The sequence below is a fragment of the Acromyrmex echinatior genome, chromosome 1 (genome assembly GCF_024713525.1).
Source record: "Acromyrmex echinatior isolate Ae372 chromosome 1, ASM2471352v2, whole genome shotgun sequence".
Lineage (NCBI taxonomy): Eukaryota > Metazoa > Arthropoda > Insecta > Hymenoptera > Formicidae > Acromyrmex > Acromyrmex echinatior.
Genome location: NC_141852.1, coordinates 17,005,031 through 17,028,413, shown reverse-complemented (window position 1 = coordinate 17,028,413; position 23,383 = coordinate 17,005,031). Strand labels below are relative to the sequence as shown.

General features: G+C 35.4%; 1 protein-coding gene across 7 annotated transcripts in view; it reads left to right on the top strand.

The window, feature by feature from the left end:
* Kdm3 (Lysine demethylase 3) overlaps positions 1–23,383 on the top strand; it is a 325,601-nt gene that overhangs the window by 68,869 nt on the left and 233,349 nt on the right. For 6 of the 7 annotated variants that reach the window (XM_087407674.1, XM_087407682.1, XM_087407678.1 and 3 more), the window contains exons 4-6: positions 6,479–6,673; positions 9,779–9,863; positions 10,243–10,331. In XM_087407674.1, coding sequence (XP_087263800.1) covers positions 6,479–6,673; positions 9,779–9,863; positions 10,243–10,331 — 369 coding nt within the window. The remainder of the gene's footprint in view (positions 1–6,478; positions 6,674–9,778; positions 9,864–10,242; positions 10,332–23,383) is intronic. The other variant, XM_087407663.1, reaches the window with a different exon arrangement.

Here is a 23,383-nt window from a genome sequence, read left to right as displayed (position 1 = left end):
GAGTGGGCTGACCCTGAACTATAAATGCGACAAGGTTTTTTTCTCCTCGTTGCATCGCATAAGTACCTAACATGCGTGCCCTTGTCGCTCGAAGACATCGCCGTCGCTTTGCTCTCGTTGCCATAGGTGCCATGAACGAATGCTACCGCACTTTACATCTCGCGAATATTAATCATTCGTCTGAGTCTTTTTTGATACAAGCAACATTTTACTTTCAAATTTTTTTGAAATAAAAGAGATTCAGATTCCTCTATTGAAATATCTTGTTAAAAAACTTAGTAATGTAATAGATACGTTGAAAAATTAATCTTGATTTTTCTACCTTTTTGAAAGCCTAGAATAGTAACACTTAGGCTGGACCGAGAGAGAAAGAGAGAGGGAGAAAGAGAGAGAGAGTAAAAATATGATTGCAAATGGAAGATTAAATATTTATATGCATTGGAAGTAATAGTGTAAATTATTTTATAAATTCTATTTTAGAATCACTTACAATTTAAGAGCACTGGATTTAGAACAGACTAAGAAAAGATTTCTAGGTCCTTAGAAGATAAAAAAATCAGACAAGAGAACAATATTTATTTTCATCTTCTAAAGACCTAAAATCTTTCTTTTTTAATCTAGAGTTTTTTTCTATATATATTTAGAGGATGATCTAATGAAAGGAAATCTTCATTAGAGAGTGGATTTTCGAGCTGCATTTGTATAATATAATTTGTTAAGAAAAGGTCCTGTACGGCTGTTTTTATTTGCTGCCGACGACGTCAACTGTTAAGTATTAGTTTAACTCGCATCATCGGAAAACGTTGGAGAGCGGCCAAGATGAGGCGCCAACATATTCCCGTTTTGTCTAACGGTCCTTAGCTAAATGTGACGGCACTGCGTTATACCTTCGGGTTCCCTTCACGCGATCCTCGTCGGAATCTTACCTCAAAGATCACTGGAAGAGAAATATATGTCATACCTTTTACTTTGACGATTAATACTGTTCATCTAAACGCACGAACTGATGTTTGAAATGTCGCGAGAATCTGTAGATAAAGGGATTATGTAAAATAATTAAAAAGTTCATTGCCTTATCTTATAATAAAATCTTCACTGATTTATTTTAATTTACATTGACAATGAGTTGGCGAAATAGCACACTAATAGTGAATTCAGTTGGGCGTACTAATGCGTGTATGTATATTAAAGTCATTGTATACTGATTTTATTTGAGTGTAAAAGTGAATATTTCGAATTATATATTAGGTCATTTAAAAAGTATCCGCGGTTTTTTGTTCAATTTTTGAATGAAAAAACCGCGGATACTTTTTAAATGACCCAATATATACATTTCACCTAATAGTCCAATAAAATGAGTACAAGGTTTGGCCAATCGAATTCGCTATAAATTATAAGCTAAACATTAAAACTTATTGGCCAAAAATTTTTGTATGACTTTGGCTCGTAATCTGTTGTGCATCATTCTTAACCTGTAGAGGACCGAAGGCTCCTTTAGGGACTCGACAGTGACGCCATCTTTTTTGCCACTCAACCCCATGACAATGATAAAAAAGTTCTAGTCCTCAAAAAAGTCAATCAAAAACATGCCAATCCTCAGAAAGTTAATACAACTTATACAATATTTTTACAACAAAATTATCAGTTTTGCAAGCCTTATAATAAATTATCAGCTTTATGTTTCGAAATTTTGAAATATCAATATATTTGAACTTGAGGAATCTGTTATTAAAATATTCTCAGATATTTTACTATCCCAAGGGCTTGATGCTTCAAAGCTTAAACTTTCTACAAATTGAGCTTATACCCATGTAATACCTAGTTACGAAACAGTTCCGTTTATAAATGATGTTATAACCTACCTGCTGTGCGTGTACGGCCATTGGGAAAGTTTAAATACGAAAACGATTAAGTATCGTAGCGGTAAGACTGACAGAGTTGTTATATCGAGTAATATCGGAGTTGACGTGTTCATTATTGACTAAATTTTATCGAATAGATACAGACGCCGATGTAAAAAGTAATTGCACGCGAGTAATTTTATTGCCCGAATACACAAACGGTACACGTGTATCTGTCTGTGCGCCTTCAATTTAAACTTTACGACAGTCACCTGCCCATAGTCATTTTATCTGCTGGCGTTTTGGTTCCGTGATTGTACGGTGAACGCATCGCGATTAATGGCGGACGCGTTCTTAATTAAGGAACTCCTTAATTAATTAGCTGCCGCGCCAGCAACTGCTAACGAGTACCCGCGGCGCGTGATAGAACGATAACAGTCGACATTGATGTGGGCCGTGATTTTCCGACCGATAATTTTCATTTCGAGAGGTATTTGCTTAATAATTGGAGAATTACTCAAAAAGAAGCGCACGGACAATTTTTATTAATATTAAAATCTATACGATGTAAAAGAAACGTATTATGAAATATAATACGCAATAGTAAGTATATTATCAAAAACATAAATCTCTGAAGATAATATTACAAGCAAAAAATAATATTATAGATAATATATTCTGTATTTATAAATCACATGTTTTATATTTTTGATATTTTTCTGAGTATTAAATTACGCAATATGTAATAAAAATATATATAGTTATATACAATATTTCTAAAATGCAATCTGTATTGATGCAAATATATTGTCAACGATTAAGAGCTTTCATAACATTAACTTATTTTAATTTTTTTATAAAGTGCGATTGTGGAGACAATAGTATTTCAATTTCTCTTATTTTTTCGAAGTATACACTTTTCTATTTTTAGCGATGAAAAATAATTAGTGAGGTAAAAACAGAGTTTTTAAGAAATGAAGACAAACATCAAATTTTTTTTATTTGAGTAAAATAGTTTTTTGAATTTAAATAAAATAAATAAATATTTTTTACGATATCGTATGCAAGCTTTAAAATTTATTATGAGGAAGGCAATGCTCACTTCGTTGCTATTTAATTTAGCTCAAGAACTTCGTAAGAAAGTAATATATTATACACATGTAGAAGGTGCATGTTACTGTGGACGAAGTTTTGCTTGAAAATTGCATCGTATTCGTGGAGAGGATTAAAATTACGAGAATACGATCGGAGATGAGATTTAGCCGACTCGCTTTGAACGAGAGAAAACCTCTGGAAACGATCTTTCGGAGCAAGCAATCCATAACGTGGGGTCGTAATCCATAAATAAGGATACGATTTCTCTCGTTCCCGTGCCGAATGACATCTCCGAATCGAATTATCGTGCGTACGAATAATTCAACGACCAACAGATAATCTCGTTGACCCCGAGACCAATCCTGGTCGTTCATTTCTACGTTATAATTGGTGCGCGATGTGTCCAGACAGACGTTATTTCTCGACTCAATATCGACATTTAACGACGATAACGGCTTGACGAATGAAAAATACGTTTTGCGAACTGCTCTTGACGAGTATCTCCCCATTAATGCCATATGTTGCGCGAAAATTTTCTATTGATTGTGCCTCTCGGTAAACTTCTTCTGAGTTTGCAGGGAATGATTTTACAATGGATACGAACGACTGCAAGGACGATGGTTGGCAGTTATTTGTTTGAAGCACTTTCGTTTATGATGGATGAGAAAATTGCGAAAAATTATGCTATGTGCACAAACACATGTACAATAGCGTATCAATCTCGCACGAAGAGATAATTTAGACGATAATTTCGGGACGTTAGAGATACTGGACATTTATCTAAACGCATGTTGTATGTTACAGGTCTAGGAAAACTTTTATCTAAACGAACATCTCGCTTAACTTTCTTAAATATAATATGATTGTTAAGACAGCTCTTTAATCATGCAGTATTTTCCTTATAAGATTTTACGTTCTATTTCTTACGACGAGAAAAATGTAAAATTGAATAATTTTTAATGAATGAAAACGAAGTTTTCGAATCTGAAACCCATGACATTTTTACAATACGTCAGTAGTGAGGCAAGCAAAATGAGTAAAAACTGGTATATTAGTAAAACTGATATATTTTTAATGAATGTTTTTTTATAACTCTGTAAAAAGTTTCGTGGGATGTGAGGACTTTGTGAAGAACATAATAAGACTGACGTAATTTTAATTAATGTTTAGCAGTCTATAAAGTTTACGTTATACTTTACATATTAACGATAGGAATACCAATTTGCAAAATACATTGAGTTCGAGATGTACGTCATATTTCCAGATCTGCAAAGCAATTATTATTCTTGTAATTACGCAGTTCTTTTTGATCGCGTGAAGCTGCCTTTCCATCTTTCTAGCATTTATTTCGTTCGATTCACTCGCATAATGAAGGCTCCAAGAATAACCAGGAAAAAGTTGGGCAAAATATGCAGACCGCAGCAGACATAAGATAATAACGGTCGAGACCGAAGTTAAGTTTATACCATCAAATCTGGTCGAATCATAGTGTTCCTGCCGCGAGGTCGTAGTCACCGTGATTTTATTTTTCATTTATAGACTGCTCGATAAATCTTTAGAGGCTATTTCTGTATCAAACGCGACGGAGCTTTATCTCTATCAACGAATTCCTACAAATTATTATAACTCTGTTTCTTTATCTTATTGTTTATTCTTGTTGATTATGTAGTAAATTAAATTTTTGAATTATCTAAGAGATAAAATCAAAGAGACAAGAATAAGTATATCGAAGAAAGGAAGCGCTATTGGCCCGCATTGGAACTCCATGCAAAGTGCCTCGTGAATCGCGTTCACGACGAGCATTGCGCGGACATTAAGTGCTCTCGACGCTTCGGTAATAACGTTCTAATTGCCGTTGTATTACTACCATTAACGCGCTTCGCGCCGTCACGCTGTGCGCAACGATTGCATAACGCGTGTCTGACGTAACGGCGTAGTGATGACGTAACTTAAATGCGAATACGAGCGGTGTGCTCGCTCGACCGCGTACTCGTCATCGAGAAAAAAGAAGTGATCGCGAAACAAGGTGAAAATTGACATTATCCCTCCCTCTTGGAATCTACATAACATTCTTAAGAGAATCCCATTATTATGAAATATTATAAATGCACTCTTCAACAAGGAGCCACGTTAAATCGATAAAATACATCGACGAAATACAAACTTATGTAACTTTACCAGGAATATTCGCAGAAACATTTCGAAAGAAACATTTTAAAGTCCAAACACTTTACTTCCAAACTCCGTCGAGTTTTCTCCTCGGCGATTCTCTCCTGCTTGAAAATCGTGCCATTTTCAAATCAACCATGCAAAATTGATAAAAAGAGTTCAATTTTAAAATTATGCACGGAGTTACATAAATTAGAAAATTGTTTTAATGTAAAAAAATTGAAACCTTTCTGTCGTACGGTCGACTTGGAAATGACATTAAAAGTTATAGCCATCCATTTGCAGGTCATATAAGATTTAGTTTATTAACATGTATGTAGAGATGACAAAATATATTATGTATTAATTAGTTACAATCTTTGACTATATTTATAGCTTGAGAAACCAGACGGTGATATAATTAACGGTTTTCAATGTCACATTTTGATTGGTGCTCTAATGCGTTAGAAATTATCGAGGTATCCAATTATAGATTTAACAAAGGGATATTAAATATTCGATATTAATTTTTGTTTCAAGGGATCTAATTTCTCGACAGACACTGCTTTTAAGAGTATGCATAAAATCTTCTAATATCTGACATATCAGTTATTGATTGCGTAAAATATAACGTTTCTGTGTTCTCCTTAACCAGATTTCATATCTACTCGTATTTCAAATTTCAGCGCATTGTTGTGTTTATCATTTTTGTCGATTTATGACAGTATTAATACACAGAAAGAACGATTTTCCTGAAATATCTAAAAATTTAATTACGAATCTGAAAATAATTTTATTAATTTATTAAAGTATTTGTGTAGAAAACTCAAACGTTAAAAGCAATGCTACGAAAAATTTTAATATTCTAACAATTAGCGCTTGAACGCTTCTACATAATTATTTTAACATTTCAAAATTTATTTTTAAGTCTACATATATCTAGCTAAACTTTTAGATACTTCAGGAAAATTGTTCTTTTTGTACATAAGATAATAATAAAGTCAACGAATAAGATAAAACACGCATCAGCTTCTATCTTTCAAAACATACAATGGGATATTATACAATAGCCGAAGATTCGAATATTTTTTTACATGTATTTTTGTAAAATAAAATAAAATATTTAAAATATTTTAAAATTATAAGTAAAATACGTAATAAAGTATAGTATAAATCGCAGTCTGTTTTTAAAGTAAAATCCCGTGCGCTCAGTTTTTCATGGAGTTTTTATCCTCTTTGTTATGTCTCTTATCAAATTGCGCGGGTTTTTTCCTTCTTTATTTTTTCTTCCAAAATCGCGGACAGGTTCTCGAGCGGAGGAGAACAGTCCGCTCTTCTTAATCAAGTTCTACGGACGGAGCTTCAACCTCGGTCTTTTTTGTTCGTCTTTACAGCAGGACTGGGAGCTGACTAAGGGCGCAATGCCCTGGGGAAACGCCGTTAGAAGATGGGCGGAGATGCAGGACGGTCAGAGGATTCTGTTGACTACGCCCAGCGTTCTGGTCGGTTTCAGGGTCGAAGTTTATCGGGCGGAAGGCACTACACAATGGTACACAGCCGTGATCGTCGGTTACAACGAGTCCACTAAGGTGAGTTAGCAAGGTATTAATAATAAATATTACAGAGACGTGTTATCAGTAGATTAGAACTGTTCTGCAGCAATTCTTGAAGGACTTCCATGTATCTTGTGAGTTGCTTGATCTATATTTGATTTTAAATTTGTCAACTTTTATTAAGATTTAATACAAGTTATTTATAAATTAATATTTTCGAAAGAGAACGATTTACGGTGCCAAAAATATCACTTAAGTAAACCGGAAATTATAGGCCTTTGTTTTAATTAATACAGTATCTCTATTTTAACATAAAAATTCGGTTTTACTTCGGTCAATCGATATCGAAAGATATTACAAGAAAAGGAAATTAAATTTTCTTCGATATTGTTCCATAGACGGTACTTATTATTAATGTGAATTAATTCATTGGTTCCAAATTAATGATGAGCCGAGAATTTAAAAAGAATTCCAATTTTAATGATAATCCTGCAAGATGACATATTTGCTAATTATTAAGCAATTAGTCATTAGAAGCATGACGTTGTGAACATTTATTAAGGCTATTTCAGTGAACTTTTAGATACCTAGACTTTCTTAGATCTTAGATTTTCATATAGCTATCGTGGAAAATTATAGAGGATTAAATATAACTTTATATATGTAATACATAATATAATGTATGAATATATGTATATCTAATAATTTAAATTAAGACATTCTAAATTTTCTCAAATTTTATAGATAAATTGATTATTTATATGTTAATGACTTCTTCTTCATTAATATATAAGATTTTGTTTTTATTTTTACTTTTAATATCTATTTTATATTTATTTTTCTTAAATTAATTTTGACATATTCTTTTTTCATTACATTTATTAAGATATGTTTCGATACGAAGTTATTTGTGCCAATTTATTATAACATTATCATTGTTATTCATTAAAGACACAACTTGAAGTGTTAAATAAATTTTTCAATTTTCTTTCTTTGGCCGATATTCTCAATATTTTTGCCGTTAAATATTCTAAGGTAGAGAAACGAACGACAGACTCGTGTCGTCGCGAATGTAATCCTCCTCGTCTTGTCTCTCGGTGAGAAAGCTTCCGATAATTTATCCTGACAGTGGCGCAGCATTCCTATTGGAAAACTAAATCCCTGAAATAGTCCGCGACGAGAGAATGTTCCGGAAAAGGCGCGGAGATCAAAGGGTGAAGGAACATAAAATATCGGTTGAGTTGTCTGAAGAAGCTTTTGTCGTTCGCGCGCTTTTCATTTTCTGTCTTTTTATTCCTTTCGTATACGTATATATGTCTGTCTCGAATATTTCTTGAAAGTATCAGCAAAATCAAATCGATTGCCTGTTGAGATTTATTCAAATAGTCTTCGTTCTAACGTTATTTCTTAAAAACTTTAATGAAATATCGCGAAGCGAAGAGCATTAAAAAGAACAATAGACGTGTATTGTCTTCCATTTTTTTTATAAAACAAATTAACATAAACATAAATGTTAAATTGCGAGCCTTATTTGATTGTTATATACATTGAACAATAATAACGTAGTCTGTTGTAAAAGAAAATAAAGAAAATATAACAATAGTAAAACAAAACGCAATAAGTAGGAAATACATTTAGAAGGTGAGGTATCAGTAATAGCTGCCTAGAAATCTAAAACCTAAACTATCATTAGATAAACAGAAACTAGAAAACGCAATAAATTACAGTATAACGAAAATTAAAAAAATATGAGTTATGGGAAATGCTGACAAGAAATAAACTAAAAATTACAGAGTAAAAAGAGAAAAGTAAGTAAATAAAAAAAAGAAGTATTTAATTTTAAAATATTAATATGTTTTATTCTTGTCTTCATTTTTTAAATACTTCGGTTACATCTTTAAATAAATCATATGTGGTAATTTATTCATTGGATAAACAAAAGAGTAAAAGATTAAGAACATAAGAGAATAAGAGAGTAAGACAGTGAGCTGAAGTTTACCGAAAGGCAGAACAACCCCGTTTTAAAGATGTTTCAGTTTTAAACTTTTTCAATAATCAAAGCACTATGTTTGGATTTAAAACAATATGTGTTTTGCTTATTGAAAAAGTTTAAAACTAAAACATCTTTAAGTGTTTAAAAAATGGAGACAAGAAATAAATATTTAATATCTTAAAATTACTTCTTTCTTAAATGTATAGAAATGGACAATATAAAACGATGGCGCTATCATAGGAGAGAGTAAAGTTCAAATACATACAATAATAAAGCAGTAAGCAATAAATATAAGAATAAAAATAGTTAAACATTAGACGCAAGTACCGAGAGGCAGCAGACTTTAATACAGAAAAAGAATTAAAGGAACGGAGGTAAAAAGAGAGAAATAAATTTTTTACACTATTCTATGTATTAATTTTAAACAAATGAAAATAAGAAGAGAATTTTCCAACTGACTTATTTGCAGACATATCCTTTTTAATTATTATCAATTAGATTACAGTTGTGCATCTTGAGCTGCGGTCTCTCTCGATCAGAACTTTTATAAGATAAAATCTAAATTTTGTACGAATTTATAAAACTTTCTATCTTTAAAGTGTCGATACTGTCAATAAGAGTGAGATGTAAACAGAATTTGCCGGATATCGTATTGACAGAGAAATTCACACATATAAATATCGCATCGCGATCGCACATCGTTTCGTTCCTGACGACTCTGTCTCGCCGTTGATCAGTTAAGTATTGACAAGAAGAGGCGTTGATCGTGACGAATCTTAACGAGAAGCCAGACCATCGATCGTCCGATCTCTGACCCGCGAATTGATAGATAAACATTCCGTGGCTAATCGGACGAGTCATGAAATTTCTCGAAAGAATTGAAATCAATTAATACCTATTATGCAATCAATTTTTCGAAACTGCGAATGAAATCGTTTACAAGAGATCGATGAACCTAGAAAATGATTGAACGTCTCTACTCATATCGCTATTAGCAAATTATTTATCGGTTGAATTAATAATAAGGAAATGTGAAAATCATTAATGGCAAAATTAACGTTAAAAGCACTTTATAAATATGTCCAGGTAATTTACAAGTTTTAATAATACTAATTGTTATTTATCTGATTAATTGATTATTCTTTTAGGATCTGACTGTTACCGACGATACGGTCCTCGAAGATCACAACGAGGATCCCACATTAGTACAAATGCGGCTGATTGGCGATGGAGGTGAGAAACATTAGCATGAAATAAAACACAAAATTTAATTAATAGCACAGCGATTAAATTTATATTAAAAGAATTTCCAATAAAGTTCAGTTTTCGCGTGAAAGCATTGATATTAAAAAAATTATTGCTCATAAATGCTGTTTAATATTTAAAAAACTTGAAATGTATTAAATAATTTATTAAATATTATTTATAATATCGTTTTGTCGCTATTTAATTTTGCTTAATTTGAAATGATTGCTATGTAAATAACAGTTTTTTTTTTAATTTTTTAAATTATGTATATTTAATTAAAATTTTATAAGTAATATCGTCGAATAAGTGGAGTAATTGTGAAGTGTACTGAAAGTGTTTTCGCTTTTTTTCCTCTCTTACGCAGTCGTCGAGAGCATCATGAGGGGCGAGGTCGTCGGCATGACACCAAGGAGGTCGAGGTCATCGACTGCTCTGACGCACGCGCTCGTTGTGGTGAGTGAAATCCAATTTCATTCTATTATTAAACGTTCTGCATAGTTTACGATCGGCAAGTACCATAAACAATAAGTGTGTATTGATGCGCCTTTATATTCCGTATATAATATCTGTATATAATGTATTTAAATCATTATAACGAAATTGACTTAATCCATATTTTCCGGGCAATCTACTTTTCACATTATATAAAATTATTTTATGACCGCATTTGTGCATTCAATAAATGCGTTAATATTTTATCAATTTTCGCAAATTTCATTCAGAAAAAGTTTATTTTATTCTCCACATATTTTTTTATATATCAGTAACGGTAAAGAAAAACGAAGAAGATTGTGCGTACAATAATGTCATATTGCAAATCTAAATATGTAATAAGTGCCTTTATATGTGTAAGATTTAATTTTTATATATGTGTTTAATTTAATTTGTTTAATTTAATTTAATATGTGTTTAATTTTTTGTGTAAAAATAACACACTATACTGCACAAAATGAATTTATACATTTAAATGTAAAGCGTTGTTTCAATTTATTCAAACGTGTAGTGCAGTGTTATTTTTACGTGGAAAACTAAATCATACATGTATACAAGGGTATTTATTACACTGTAAAAAGTGCAGTGTTTAAAAAATATTTACGTTTAAAACATCTCAAAATAAACGTTTAATAATAAAAGATATTTTAATCATTTTAATATTTTAAATCCAAACACATAGTATTTCGTTAATCGAAAAAGTTTAAAATTAAAACATTTTAATATCTTAAAATTAAACACTTCTTTTATAAGAGTACACATTAAAATTTGCAATATTCGCTTGTGTACATATGATAATTCACTTCAATAAATAAAAGAGCACATTTATTTCGAGTTTCAAATCTCTCAAATTTTCCGTTTCAATTTCAGTCTTTAAAACGTATTCTTCATATCTTGAATTGGTATCTCGGTCTAAACGTAAAAAAAAAGGGGGAAAAAAAGTAGAAAAATGGTTGCACTAACGCATGCACTTTATGACGTCCAATATTTATGGCGACGCCGCTGAGCTGGCGCTAATCTAAATTTCTGCAACGTTGCAGTAACTAGTAGACGATGTTTTGCGAGGCATTTATCGGCGAAATGATTCGCGCGACCAAGAGTCACGAATTAAGGCGCGATAATGTCGCGGGGAAGCAAACATCTTCCTCGCGCGTGACGATAGCGTTTGCGGCCGTCACATGGTAAACCATAATTGGAATCGAGTCGATGTGCCATTCCGAAAGGAAACCGCCGCCGGTAATCGTGCCTTGGTATGCTTTCGCAACGCGTACCTCATCGTATACATTTACGATCACGTTGTCGGTGTGTGAATGCACGAGACAAGTACCTTCTGATCGCTCACTCTCGTCGCTCGTTCTCGTCAGATTTGTATACATGAAGATTCAATTCATGGGTAGTGGGATAGAAGATTTACCGATTTACATCGCGATTTCAAATGTGATACATTTTACCAGACGTTTTCATTAAATTTCTGTACGTTCGATAATTTATTGGTATTGTTGGGATGTATACTCGCGAAAGTATTCATATCGTTGTTTTGAAACCGTTATCAGCGGTTATTGTGTTACTTGAGCTTATAGATAAGCGGCGGTACGGAAAATAGGACATCGATTATCGATTGCGCAGATATCTTAAACGAAACCCAGTCTCATTACGTTGTAACAATCGCCCTGATACTTCTATTGTAAAATAAAACTGAAAATTCCCCGATTTCAAATTCATTCGATTGACTGTATAATTGGCTTATAAATATGGAAGAAAATCAAACGCGTTTGGAAACACATTAAAAAGAATTGCTATTTATAAAAAGTTTATTATATGAAAATATATTTGAAAAGCTCATCGAAACTTCATGATTTTATATTATAATATAATATATTATCTCCTTGGAAATCTTTTTGAAGGTAAACATCTATAGAGAGAACAAGTTTCATACATTAATAATTAATTTTACATGTTAATAATTGATTTTAATATTAAAACAACAAGTAGCAGTATATAAGATAACATCTCTTTTTAGCTTGTATAAAAAGATTGATTGTGTAGATGATTATATGTCAAAAGAATACGACAGGAAATATCGACTCTTGTCATGTTTCGCGTTTGGATTTTCAATGTACAAAGCCTACGCGTACCGAATGTTTCCCTTTAACGTGGGAAATCAATAGAGTCGAGCTTGCAGCACCCTCGGGCTTTCAGGAATCGGGAAGCCCGGAATAGAGTCCGTTGCTACCTTAGCGGCCGACTTCCGTTCGTCGTGTTCGCGAATGCCCCACCTTTCTATTCTGTCTCTGTCACTCTCTCTCTCCCCTCCCCCTCTCTCTCTCTCTCTCTCTCTCTCTCTCTCTGTCTCCCTACTCTTCTCTCCCTTTGTCTCTTCTGTCTCTCCCTTCGCACGATTTTCCGTCGAGACGGCAATCGAGGGCATAGTTGTCGTGCTTGCGTGCTCACGCCATGAATTTCTCGTCTCGGGTGAGACGTGCGTCTCCGAATTCTAGATAACGGCAATGGTCGAACTAGACGGCGATAGAATATCAGGTCGCGACAGTGTGCCACGGAACATTTACGAATATGAAATTAGATTTGTTTTTGGATCTCTATTCTTGTAGACTAAAATTTTAACCAGCTTTAGTCTTCCGCGATCTTCCGCCGATGATATTTCGTGTACTATATCGGACGCCGCGATTTATTATTCTCCATAAATAATAGCTCTCTCGCTACAGAGAGTTAATTAATACGGACAGCGGGTATTTTGCCCTTTTCATAAATGCAAATCAGACGCCGATTCGGCATTGTTCTCTGGGATCAGTGAGTGCTATTCCACGGTTTGTTGTCAAATTTGTCGACATAAATCTCGCGATTTATCGCCTCGACGGTTGGATCTGCTACCTCTGCTACGTACGACGACAGGGATGCGACGAGAATAACGGCGATCGTAATTGCATATTCTACCCGGAACCGCGTGCTGCGTTGACATGAAATCGTTATTAACTGTCATGGAGATTACATATATGTGTATAGAAAAATATGTATATAAAAACACACACACACACACATATATATATATACATATATATATATGTGTACAAGGTATCTCAAACAATCACCAAATATTTCATAGACAGGTAGAGCGGACTAAACTGAGTCGAAAAGTCCTCTACCATTTTGCAATTTTCGCAATAGTTAACAAGATATTAATTACTAAAAATTGCAAACATTAGTCTTGAATAATTTTTGCTCAAATATTACTCAACTTTACAGAAAAACAATAAAAGATCATTTATTTTCTTCTCATAGAACTCTAAGAATTTTGTTAGAATTTTTTATCAATTTTTTAGTATTGCATTTTTTTATTTTTATCAACATGAGAAAATACAGTATTAAAAAATTCTGAAAAAAATTAAAAAAACAATTTTTAGTTCTATGAGAAGAAATTAAATGATTTTTGTCTCTTGCAGTTTTTCTGTAAAGTTGATAGTATTTGAGTAAAAAATTATTGAAGATCAATTTTTAGTAATTAATATCTCGTTAACTATTGCGAAAATTGCAAAATGGAAGAGGACTTTTCGATTCCGTTTTACCTGCTCATGAAATATTTGGTGATTATTTTGGGATACCCTGTATATGTAACATATAAAATTAAGTGTCGCAAGCATCGGCTTTATCCAATTTCAACGTAGGATATCCATGTATTCTGGAATACATCGTTACGATCTCATGCAAAAATAACTGACGCCACTTGAATGTCACATTTGTATTGATTCATTCTCCGATACATTTCAAGAAAGACACTCTTACCTAACCTAAATACATGCAGATGTCCATCAAATCGAGTCTCGCTGTGAAGCTTTATTTATTTATTTAGTATTGAAATATATATAGTGTATTTATATAGTGATGTTATATAGTGAATAACGGAACAATGAATGTAATGGTTACCCCGTTAGTTTGCATTAAATAAAGATAAACGATAAAGAGTAAAATCTCTCTTTCGAATTTGCGCCTTATAGAAAGAATGTTTGATAATCCTCGAACATCTTGTACCCTTCTTTAAGCGGATTCGATTTGATTTTATGTCGGATATACATTCGTCGGATATCATTCGTCTCAAGACTTAGTAAAGTGCGATTCATTGACGTGGCTTAGTGCATTCCACCACCTGACAAAGGTCACGAAAGAAAGTAATTCCTTGGCTGGTTCCATCTTGCTCTCGTTGCTAGGAGGATAATCGCAGGGCGGAGATGGATTTCGTGACGAAAGAAAATGATTTATGAATGTCCCTGAAGACAAGAAGAGGGAAGAAGAAGGGGAGAAAGGGGCCATGAAAAGCCCCTCTCGCATTAAAGAGAATTGTAAGATCGAAGAGACCGAATTCGGAAAGTTTCCTTAAAGTTTCCTCGAGACGAAGAAATCTGGAAGTGGGGGAATAACTCGTTCCTCCCTGAAAAGCGGCACCTCGAACTCGCGTGAGAATCGGGCGCCAAAACTACGAAAGAGAATTGCACGTTAAACGATCAAAAGTTCCAGGGTTGTCAAAGCGAGGATAGTTCTTTTAAGTTAAGACAGCCGCCAAGCCTCGATTGGTACAGTTCCCTTGATTACGGCCGTTTCTAATTTTCTACCATTTCTCAGTCCGAGTCCACAAGCTCCAAGGTGCGTCCACAAGTTTTGCGCGAATTATTCTGCTCGTTGGCGTAAGAAAATTACCGTCGCAACTCTCACGATTAGATCTCTCATACTTCTTGCGAGAACGATTTGCTGTGTTAAATCGCACTTTTACAGGTTCCCAGTCAGCAGCGAAGCGTTAAAGGTCGCACATTATCTGAACATTAAGGGTAGCCGCTCTCTTTCTCTCTCACGCATAAAATTCGCATATGATTCGCGGCACGATTAAGGTTTGCGCAGTCTTAACCGTTCTCGAAAATGAGATTTTAATAACAGCGTGTTTACCCGACGTTGCAGTCAATTATTGGAGATTGATGGTATTGAGTTTGAATAATAAATCATCGAATACTAAGTGATAATCTTCAACATTATGATTGACGATCTCGATCTTTTTTTGAACAAATTGAAAAATTTATATTTCTATAAATTTATAAATGTATATAAATTAAAAATTTTTTATACTGCTTAATTAAATAGTATTTGTTGTATATTATTTTGTGCTGAGAGAAAAGAAGATAATCTTTATGAGCTTGTATACTAACTTATGAATTAAAATTGAGGAAACGCCCGTGGCGTTCGTCTATTTTCGCGATGCGTACAGGCACATCGTAAGCTGCATACAAACTTTCGTCTCGCTCGTGGTAGTTATTCGTGAGTCATGCCGAGTACTTCGGTCCGCGAGCGACGTCGTCGGAAAGTTCGTGACTGGCTTATACGAGTTCGAAAACTCGTGGAAAGGGATTAAACCTTGCGACTACTGTATCGTAATAGAACTCGCACGCGAGAGTTCTGCGAAGACCGATCATTACGAGAGCTTACAAGACGTTAGACGAGATCGCGCCGACGAAGAAATACTCGTCTTTGACATATCAGTCATCGTGACTTTGCTTGCCTTGCCTTCGGAAGCTCTCATTTGTTTATATTTATGAACTCCACTGACCAGATATATTCGTGATGCGTGTTCGATTTAATAACGTTGTGATGAGGATAGAAGATTTTGCGTTGTATAATTGAGATCTCAGAATCTTTAAATTTTATTTTAACGACTCTTCGATGATACCGGAGGAAATTTTTTTAAGAGAAATAAACTCAAGATTATACGTCTCAATTATTTAGAATTATTCAGAATTAAATAGGTTTGTAAATGAATCTTGGATTTAAAATTCCGTAAAAGACGACTTGGGATTAAATAAGAATAAGGTTTAAATTTATTTGCTTTGTGCATAAATTACGAAGTTCCTATTTTCGCAAGTGTTAACAACTTTTCATCCTATTGGATCACTTTTGTTCTTTTCTTTGGCGGCTCCAGTTTTACTTGGAACTCAAGTCGTGACCTCGATTATACTACCGCAGCGAGATAAAACCGCGTCAACATCGTCGGGAGAAGAGGATCTTCCCGTAATTTCTTCTCGACCGTTTCCCTCATTTCTCATTAAACTCGTAGACATCTTCCGCGGAGGATGAATACCTAGATCGAGACGTTCAATTACCGAGCCATTCCTGTGCCGCAAAGTGCGCAACAGTGTTCTCATGGTAGCTGCAACTTTCGTATAAACGATACTCGTCGCCATACTCTTGGACTCTCTCGCAAAAGCGGTTAAATTCGCGAAAACAAGAGCGGGCGAAAGTTACGCGCTCTCCAGAAATCCCGCCCTTTCCAAATCCAACCTTCACGACAACTATTTTCACTGATGTTCCGACGGAATCCTTTTTTTCTTCTCCTCTCTTATTTGTTAGCTGTAATTTTTATAAGTAAGAAAATAAAAGAACAAGAGAACATATGTATGTTTTTTTGGAGGATAATCCTAAACACAATTGTTTTTTAAATAAATAATTATATATAATGCGCATTGAGTACGTAAAAAAAAATATATATTTTACATATAGTAAAGTTTTTGAAGAATAAAAATACAAAAAATTTTAAACAACTATTTTTCTAGTTACTCAACAATATTGATCTATTAAAATCACAAATTATCAATTCTTTTATTTTCGAATTAGTTAATGTAAGAAATTAATAAAACTTTAAATAAATTATAGTACAATATGAAGATCGCGGTTGCGAATCATTTCAAGTTTCGAATTAAAGTCTAGCGAAAGATTACTGCAACTGCGCCACTATCCTGATACTCACAGGTAGATTCGATGTAGTCGTACTAGTAAATGTCGGGCAAGCACCCCGCTCCGATTTGAAGCAGTTGGCTGGTCGCCAATCTCTCCCTCAAACTCCCTCAAGTTCACCTGGTACGATCGACTCATAAGCTTTCTCTCCCACCTTTTCTCTCTCTCTCTTTCTCTCTTTCTGTATCCATTCGCCGATCTCGTTCCCGCCGTCTCATCTTCTTTTTATGCCTTCCCGGCCCCGGCCGCTTTAGAGGATCGTTTGGCCAATAGGGGTGGTTGGCCGAGTCTGCACGCCAGCCCAAGGGAAACGACTAAACCTTGCGGCATGTTGAGCGGGGACAGAGGGGTGTCAGGGAGGGATAACGAACGAAGGACACGGGCGAGTGAGGAGAAGGACGAAGAGACCAGAAAGGAGAAACAGGAAGGGTAATGGCACGACGAGGCTGAGTGCGAGAGTGAGCCGGTGGTTTGTGAGGATGAGAGTGATGGCAAGAGAAACACAACGGTGGATTCAGGGGATGGATAGGGTGAATGTGGGAGAAAGGGGAACGGCGTGGCTCAGTGCTGCGAACCCAGAATGGGAATCGGCACTCGAGAATGGTATAAGGGGGTGCGTAACGTGGAAAGTAGGTGGGGCAGGGGGTGGCTGGCTGGCTGGATGGTCGGATGGGGGTTGGGGCGGCGGTCGGTAGCTGTATTGATTCTCGGGCAGGTCACGCGGGTGGGGACCATCCACCGGCGCCGTTGGGGTGGTGGCGACGCAAAGGGCGGGGGGCTGGGGGTGAGCAACGCCGGATGGTTGGTGCGAAACACACCCCTACCTGTCTACTCTACCTACCTACCTATCTACCCGGCCGGGCTAACACAAAACATCACCCTGCAAATTGGTTAATTCCGTGCCAAACCTGCGGAAATTCCACCAAGGATGTATCTAGCGGCTTCGTGACGTGCTCTACTCCTTCCTATCCCTTTTTCTTCTTACCAACGATGAGTGGAGTGTGGGAATCGGTCACGGTCCCCCGGATTGGCTTACCTGTTCGTCGCGTCGTCCTCGTTCTTACTTCAATTTGCCGCGAAGTGAATTCCAGGAAGTCTGACCTGTCGTTCCTCTTCCGCTCGCTATTCTGTTTACATCTTGACGTCGCGACAAGGATATAGACGACGAATTGACATTCGGTCTCGCGAGAAATTGAATTGCGGTCTCGAGTTGGCACATTCTCTTTAACTCAGTTTACGCCGAGCATCGCTTCTTATTATTAATTCCTTACGTGTCTCTTAAATTAAGGTACATATATACATTTTCCTCGACGTTAATTTAAAAAAAATAGTGTAATTATTATAAAATAAAATGTAATTGCGCGATTAAGAAAAAATAAATTGTATCTTTCTTAAAGATTACAAATTTAGGAAAATGAGGTAAAGTTCTTCTCGAACATCGTTTCTACTATAAACTTGAAATAATAATGATAAAACGGGGAGGGAGAAATTGTAAACATAATTATGGAATTTTACAAGTTAGTTATATTTCATGGGATATAATGGCAAGTTTGGTGGAGGTTAAATCGCTAAGTGTCGAGCGTTAACCCCGTCTGGCACAAAACCTCAAAACTCCAGCGCGACGAGTATAGATGAATTCGTCAGATATCATCGATCGGGATGCGTCTGGTCGTGCTAATACGCGTATTATCAACGATCGGAGACGGACGTGAACGAGCTGTCGTTCACACGAGCGTTAATTACAGCGTTAATAATCGTCGCGCGAAAAGTGGGTTTTGTATCGTGTCCTACAAACATGCCACGTAACTTCCGCTAAGCGTCCATAATATAAGGTAATCCAACTACGTTAAAAACTTTCAGAAGTTTAATTGCACGGAGAATTGGAAGAGGAGGATCCCGTTAAGATTACTGTGTTAAAATCGACATATTAACGTGGCAAAATAACTTATTTTTATCGATTCAATTGCATCCGTGATTGACCGTGATGACAAGATACGTGGTAAGTGTTAAGATCTTGTCTTCTCGCAAATTTAATTATTTGAATTAAAGGTCAGTCAAGAAATTGCATTAAGTAGACTAAACAGTTTACGTTTTTGTGTTGCGAATTATTGGCCGCGACTTCAAACGCATTTTTAAATGAAATTTTAAAACTCTTTCTCAGTATTTCGTTGTAAATACATACATTCAGTTTCTTTTGCGCAAAAAGCCGTTTAATTATTACTTTAGACATTTAATCTGCGATCGACTTATTTCTGCGACAGAGATTTTTATACCGATTGAATTTCCCCGAGGAGCGCGACAATAATTTATTTCTCGGTTTCTCCACGTGGAAGGGGTTGACCCTGGTGGCGTCTCCTTGAATCCTGCTGGGACAGCGGGGGGTGAGAGCTGTTTGTGTCACTTCACCCGCGATATTGTTGACACGCGAACAGGAGTGTGGCATACACACATTCCCACATTCTGCACTGTATTGGCGTCTATTCGATCTCCCTGTGTTGTACATATATGTATGAATATATGTATATGCGCGCGTTTATCCCCATTCTGAGGAAGACTTCTGTGGAAGCTGGCTGCGCGGTACGTACACATACATCACGGTATCCTCACAGTCATACACATGTAGGATGTTGCGCGTCGGTTGGCGCCAGAAGGCCTTCGTCGCCCGTTCCACCTGTTTGTGCGGGAGTTTCCCCGCGAAACTTTCAGTTGCCGAACAACAAAGTTCCCGGTTGGCCGAACTACTACCGGGAACGGGCGGCGCGTGTTCTCTCCGCTCTGCGGATCGATACTTCGTAAGCCGCATAAATAAAGCCACGCCGCGCGCGGCTGCCCGGTTCTGCGTGTTGTGTTGCGACTTTGTGCTGGCTTCCCACCTTGATCAACGTTGGTAGTTCGGAGTCGTGGTGTTTGAAGAGAGAGGTCAGTTGTTGAGAACGAAATGCCGATGGTTAGGAGTACGACGGTTACGCCGATTTCGGCGGAAAATTGCCAGAGGAATATAATAGCGATCGGACGTTTTTATGACGAAATGCAATAAACGACCAGTGGACCGCGAGAGAAATTTTTTTTTTATAAATATGCGACGAGAGAGAGAGAGAGAGAAAGAGATGATTGCTGTGGGAAATTAAATAATAATAGTTTTATTGCATTTAATTAGCGAGGATGATACATAATAGAAATACTATGTACACGTTTTCTGTAAAATTTAGATATGTACAGAGATAATATAGGAATGAATAAAATAAATGATATTATCTTTGTTTTTTTCCGTAATATTTTAGAGCACTGCATTAGCATTAAATATTTAAATACAATCATGTTTATTTGAATTATATTTGGAATGAGATATTTTAGAGTATCTTAATTAAATAATTATTGTCTAAATCATATTATTTAGACAATCTAGCGATTGCATTCCGTCATTTGTTCTTTTTATATTCCGTGTCACATAGTTTTTAAATATATATTGTATCTAAATATATTGTCTCGATATTATTTTATTATAGAAATGTGATTATTTAATTAACTATTCTATTACTTTAATGACTGTAGAAATATATAGTATGTTATATAATTTCTCTCTAAAATGTCAATATCCGAGATATCCATTTTCATAAATTATTTCATGTGTATACTGATGGATCGTTGATGTCGACGCGTTTGTTGATCTACTTACTGAATAGCAGTGGCTATCAAAATATCATCATATTTAATTTCTCAGATTAGAAATTCCTAAATTATTATTATTCGAGAATTTATTTCCGTCTGGAATCCTGGATTTTCCCGGCGAGCAAGAAAGTTGCGGAAACAATGAGATACGCGGATCCATAGAGCTCTTCTCTCAGATACATATACACATGGGTCTTTCTCTATTTTTCTTTCTTCAGCTCTTTTTACCCTCTTCTTCTCCGTCCTCGTTCAATATTGATTACCGATAAATTCCACGTAGCCATACTCGACTAAGCGTAAAGGTAGCCATTTCGTTCATGGTTCGCCGATTCACAATAAGTTTCCGCCTAGAATCCTGGCTTCTGTTCACGTACACACGGCGCAGAAATTAGTAAATGTACGTAGCAGATTGTCTGCTGCTAACAGGAAAGTGCCCCTTTATCCCAGCGAAGATCTGCTTCAGGTTTTACCTTAAATAAATGCACATCTTTCTTTTCGTTATTCGATATCAGGTAACATACATACAATGCCATGTAATTCTTGTTCGTTAAATTGTTTATTAAATAGAGAATCAATTATCGCTCGACTAAATTGGACCTTTTACAAAATTTAAAAATTCCGCAAGTAAATTAAGAGACACGAGAAAAACAATAATAAAAAAATTTAACGAACCTCCGCAAACTGCGTATTCCGCGCAAAGTTTTTTGTGGCGGAAAAATTTTATTATCATCCAGGCGCAACAAAAAAAAATGCATTCCCAAATTTCGACCAAATTGCATGACCAGATCTTGTAACGTCTAAATAAATTGCAGCCGCGCGGGTAACGCGAAGCAAGGTTTATACGGCGTCGTACATTGCTCGAAAGTTAAAACTTTTCGTGCGCGATCGCGTTATACGCGGGATGTAAAAGGACCGTGATCGGAAGCCGATAATCCGGCAGTCACTTTGAATGCACGTAACACCAGCTCGACTCTTGATAGCGGTTCTAGAAATTCGTCGGTCGCGTCTCACGGTCGAATAAATCGGAACCGTGTCCGCAATCACTGTGCGGGGGAATGGAGAACGCGGCGGCGCATCGCATTAAGAAACGCGCCGTAAAATTGCCAAGTTTTTCTCTCGGCATGCTCGAATGGCCGAATGCCACGCTGCTTGAAATCGATATTTGCTCCGCTTTGCCGAGTCGTGCAACGAAGAAGCTCCGAGCGTAAGTTCTTATTGCCTCGATATAATGCGAACGATGCGCTATATCGCGAGAACCGATCCTGACCTACATCGAAGAGCAGGAGGATGGCATTTAAATTTGTGTCTTGTGCGAAGAAGTTTAGTTATTATTTGATTTTATTATTATCCTAATGGAATAAATTTTTTATATGCAGAGGAGGAAGAGATGAATAATAAATTTATTTATCAAACGTCATAGAAACATTGGAATTAAAATTTGATCTATATGTATATGGATGTTTGCAGAATCTCCATATTTATTATTGATAGATTTTATAATGAATCTTATTCAGGTTAGACATTAATCTTGAAGTTAAATTTAGTCTTAAGTACTAGGCTCTTTAGGAAAAAAAGAATTTATCAACTAAATTACAGAATATATTCAATTAATAAAAGCTTTTAATTAAGCGAACTTTACATTTTTAGAAAGTCGGAACATAATTACCAAGATTATTAATTCTGAATGTAACAGAAAACATTTCGCATATAAATTTACATTATATTTTAGCATATGGTACATTCAAATATTAATATAACGAGCTGTTCTCATTGAATATGATATTCGTGACAACTGAATTTTTATTATTATACGTTTTTGTTTTCAAATGTCTCTCAGAAATTATAATCCGCAACCAGGAATATTACAAAGTATTAACGAGATAAATATAATTTTCAGTTACAACATGTACGTGTGTATGCATACGTTTATTGCATCTATATATAGATATATATTGGAAGGATGAAAAAATATCTCTTTGTTAAATAATGATTTACTGCGTGGTTATTAGGCAATATCAAGCTGTAATTCAAAACCACTATCTGTATATCACCTGTTGGCACGATAGCATAATTTGGCACAATCTCATCGCTACGCGAGGTTGAATTGAAGCGATGTAATATATCTATCCTACTGGCTTTAGATAACGCTCAACTGTAGTTTAAGTATCCGTATGAAGTGTAGCCTTATCAAGAGTCTCGGTATCAGCGCGATGAGTTTAAATTCTGATGATAAAACGCACAAAAATAACGTGATAATATTGACGTGAATGTGTAATTAAATAATCCGATAAGTTTATTATCGATATTGTGGTCAGAGTTTTTTGACGAGTTTAAAATAGGTCATTCGTTCAGATAAACTTCTCTAATGTTTCAATATATAAATTGAACTTAGTAATATTACAATCCGAAGCGCCACTACGGTCTAAGTATTTTTCGCAATAAGTTTATTACAGTTTTTTAAGATTAATTTGGAAAATTTTTGGGGGGATTATTACCTTTCAGATTAATTGCGTTAATGTCGACAACCATATCGACACGTAATTATTATTTCTGAAGTT